Raw genomic sequence first — 3,123 nt, forward strand, 5'->3', positions numbered from 1 at the left:
TCTTCAGTCTGAGTTTCATGTAAACTCAGCCTTATAAGCATTGCCTCCACATGGACAAACAGGTTAGTCATATGCAAAAGAGGGCCATTGTCCAACAGTTGAGAGAAAAAATGTGTTTTGTTTCATTCCCACTATACCTTTGAAATGATAGCAGCTGCTGTGATACTAACACTTCTGATAAAATCTCCCAWGTTAGAGTTTTTAAATGCTGAGACACACTCGATTACATTTCGTCACTTTATTTCGAGCACAAACATCAAGGAAAACCTTTGGGRCTGACGAGTTCTTGCCTTTTCGACATAAACTGCCAGACGATCATTGAGGACAACCATCTCCTGTCGTTCRCTCGTGCGGGTCAACTTGAACGCCTGGTTCTTTGCTGCAGCTGCATCTAGGTCCAGATTTGCCCCCTGCTCCACGAACACATCCACACACAGTGTCCCCATACTCACACTGCTGTTGGTTGGAAAGGAGAAGCCAATGTTTAGTTTGTTTTTATGTTGTCGATTTACACTCATAGTGGCATTTCACACAGTTTTTCACAGTCCTTTACCATTTGTTTCACCAAAAACAGGTTTATATTGTAAATGTTTCACYGGGTTTCTTATCTTCAACTTGGTAAACATAGTGATTGGGGTGGTTTTTTAGCATAAAGACATTTGATATTGTCAGTGCTGAATAAATCATAGCCTCTTCAGGATCTGAAGTTGAAACTCACCTGGTCAAACGAGGCTGGGTGGTCAGAAATCTGCCCCCCATTGTCTTCCACCCCCCATGGTGGTTGAAGCTCCTATGRCGGGTCTCCTTTCGGGTGGGAGATGGGCTAGACCTTCGAAACTGGTTTCCAGGGCCCTCAAAATGACGACGATAGGAGGACATCCTTTCTGGGCTTTGGCTCATGGTGRCAGCCTTAAAACTGATGCAGGTTCAGCTGAAGATTAAAAAACGGGTCACTCAACTCCGTCTCTTCGCTTGTCGAAGGTGGAGGGTCTTTATACTCTTCTCGCCTCTCCCTTCACCACAACAGAAGAATGCTGAATCCTCCCAACCCATGGGTGAATGTCCTCACAAACATCTGTCAAGGTCACGTCAATTAATTCACACAGCCTAAAGACTGTTGAAAGAATTATGTGGTGAGATGATAAATTACTCTCTAAAAGGTAGCCTAAACATATTTGATTGGATTTACTTTAAATTTCAATGTAGTCAACAGGTAAACAAAGACTCAAGTGTCTTGTAGCTAAATATTATGGCCCTTGTACTTTTGGGGGATGGGATTATTTTGCCTGTCTGTTTTTTGTAATGTTGCTTCTCTCAAGAATCACTGATTTTAATAATACTTTCAGAAAGTAACCACTGAGATGACAACCAGTTAACATTTAGTGTCAATGCAATTCAATTTGCAATCTTAACAAAAACAAAAGTATCCATAATTTTGACAGTTTTACATATTGGCCTAAAAACTGGTGTGTTGGTAGCTGAGAGTGATTAGCCTACAAAGAATATCTGTATTTTAATTAATTTTAGAGATATTAAGCTGAATCATCCCTATTGCATCCTCTGAGCTCTAACAGTTCATGCAAGATAACACAAAGTAAGACATGATTGCATGACATTGTCATGACACAATTTTAAAGATAGTTTGCAGTTCTGGCATTAGGAACATGGACTTTAATGAGTTGAAGTAACTAACAACATTTATGAATTTTATCCACAATTACTTGTCAAACATATTTCACTTTCTTTCACAGAAACAAAATGTAACTAGGTTTTGTTRCTCTTGCTTTGACCTGTTTATTTATTTATTTTAAGCTAAAGGACATTGCTAATGTAAAAAAAAATCACTCCACAATGTTCACTTTATATGTCGTTAAATAGAAAAGAAAAAAATAGTWATGTCCCATTTAATAAAGCCTTTATCATTGGAGGAAAAATATAAACAATGTAGAAAATAAAACAGTTTTATAAAACACATTGTATGAATACTATCCAGCTATTTTAACTGATCTATTTACTTATCACATATTTATTTGTACTTTTATTACTGTTATTAGTGGGCCTACTTTCGCTCAGACAAACCCCGGAACCAATATTTTAAGTTGTCCGGAACGATTTTGACGTTACTCCGTCTTTGCTAGCAGATACTTTTCTGTTGTGTTCGTTTCTCTCTAGATAAGAAATTCACATTAAAGTCTATTTTTTTCCTTTCTAAACTGTTACCATATGGCGGGGAACTTCTGGCAAAGTTCACATTAGTAAGTATAAAAAATATTTGACSATGTTACATCCGTTTCGTTTAATTGTTCGCTTTTGTTGGGAGGCCTTCCTTGTGTGTTCGGCTGAGTGAGCTAACAGTTTGTTTTTACCCCTCTTATGGTATAAAATAAGGTTTTAAATATTAATTTAGTGTAAGAGGTTTTATTTTAAAAGGGCGACTTTTCGTTTATAACAATTATGACACGTTGCGCTGTTTACCAATTGTTTGTTCGCAGTTCGACGTTTAATAACCTTTTTTAAATATTTTTAAATAAAAGTCTGCAGTGGGTTCTGGATAAACAAGACCTAATGAAGGAACGCCAGAAGGACTTGAAGTTCCTTACAGAAGATGAGTATTGGAAGCTGCAGATTTTTTTCGCCAATGGTAACTTACATTTTATATTTATTTGTTGAAAGATATTAACTACATACTTTGTTACTCTGAYAGTGGGCTGTTAATGCAGTTTAATCACGCCTGTTTTCTTCCAATATTCACACCTCATATGTGTAGTAGTGCACGAAGAGGTCAGTATATTTACCTTGTAGGTGTTAAGTAACCATTTGTATTCATTTTAGTGATCCAGGCTTTGGGTGAGCACCTGAAGCTGAGACAGCAGGTCATTGCTACAGCTACAGTCTACTTTAAACGCTTCTACGCCAGGTAAGGAACTGATTCTCTTAACTGCTTATTGGTGTTTTTTTGCTTTTCTCTGTGTCTTTTTAACTGTGGAGATCCTCCAGTGCAGTGGTTCCCAAACTTTTTATCTTCTGACCCACAAAATATTCATGGCAAAAACTTGYGACCCCAAATATTACTGGTCTGAGGACACGAACTTCATTAATAACCCTAAAAACACAGGCTTTTTG

General features: G+C 37.4%; 2 protein-coding genes across 2 annotated transcripts in view; one reads left to right on the plus strand and one right to left on the minus strand.

Moving 5' to 3' along the window:
• ngs (notochord granular surface) overlaps positions 1-943 on the minus strand; it is a gene marked incomplete in the record, with an annotated part of 2,889 nt that extends 1,946 nt beyond the window's left edge. Inside the window, 2 exon segments of the mRNA XM_014011945.1 lie at positions 300-456; positions 719-943. Coding sequence (XP_013867399.1) covers positions 300-456; positions 719-900 — 339 coding nt within the window.
• Positions 944-2,097: 1,154 nt separating this feature from the next.
• ccnc (cyclin C) overlaps positions 2,098-3,123 on the plus strand; it is a 10,302-nt gene continuing 9,276 nt past the window's right edge. The window contains exons 1-3 of the mRNA XM_014011946.1: positions 2,098-2,255; positions 2,535-2,641; positions 2,833-2,917. Coding sequence (XP_013867400.1) covers positions 2,224-2,255; positions 2,535-2,641; positions 2,833-2,917 — 224 coding nt within the window. The 5' untranslated portion in view covers positions 2,098-2,223. The remainder of the gene's footprint in view (positions 2,256-2,534; positions 2,642-2,832; positions 2,918-3,123) is intronic.

Source organism: Austrofundulus limnaeus, unplaced genomic scaffold (assembly GCF_001266775.1).
Source record: "Austrofundulus limnaeus strain Quisiro unplaced genomic scaffold, Austrofundulus_limnaeus-1.0 Scaffold86, whole genome shotgun sequence".
In the NCBI taxonomy this organism is placed as follows: Eukaryota; Metazoa; Chordata; class Actinopteri; order Cyprinodontiformes; family Rivulidae; genus Austrofundulus; species Austrofundulus limnaeus.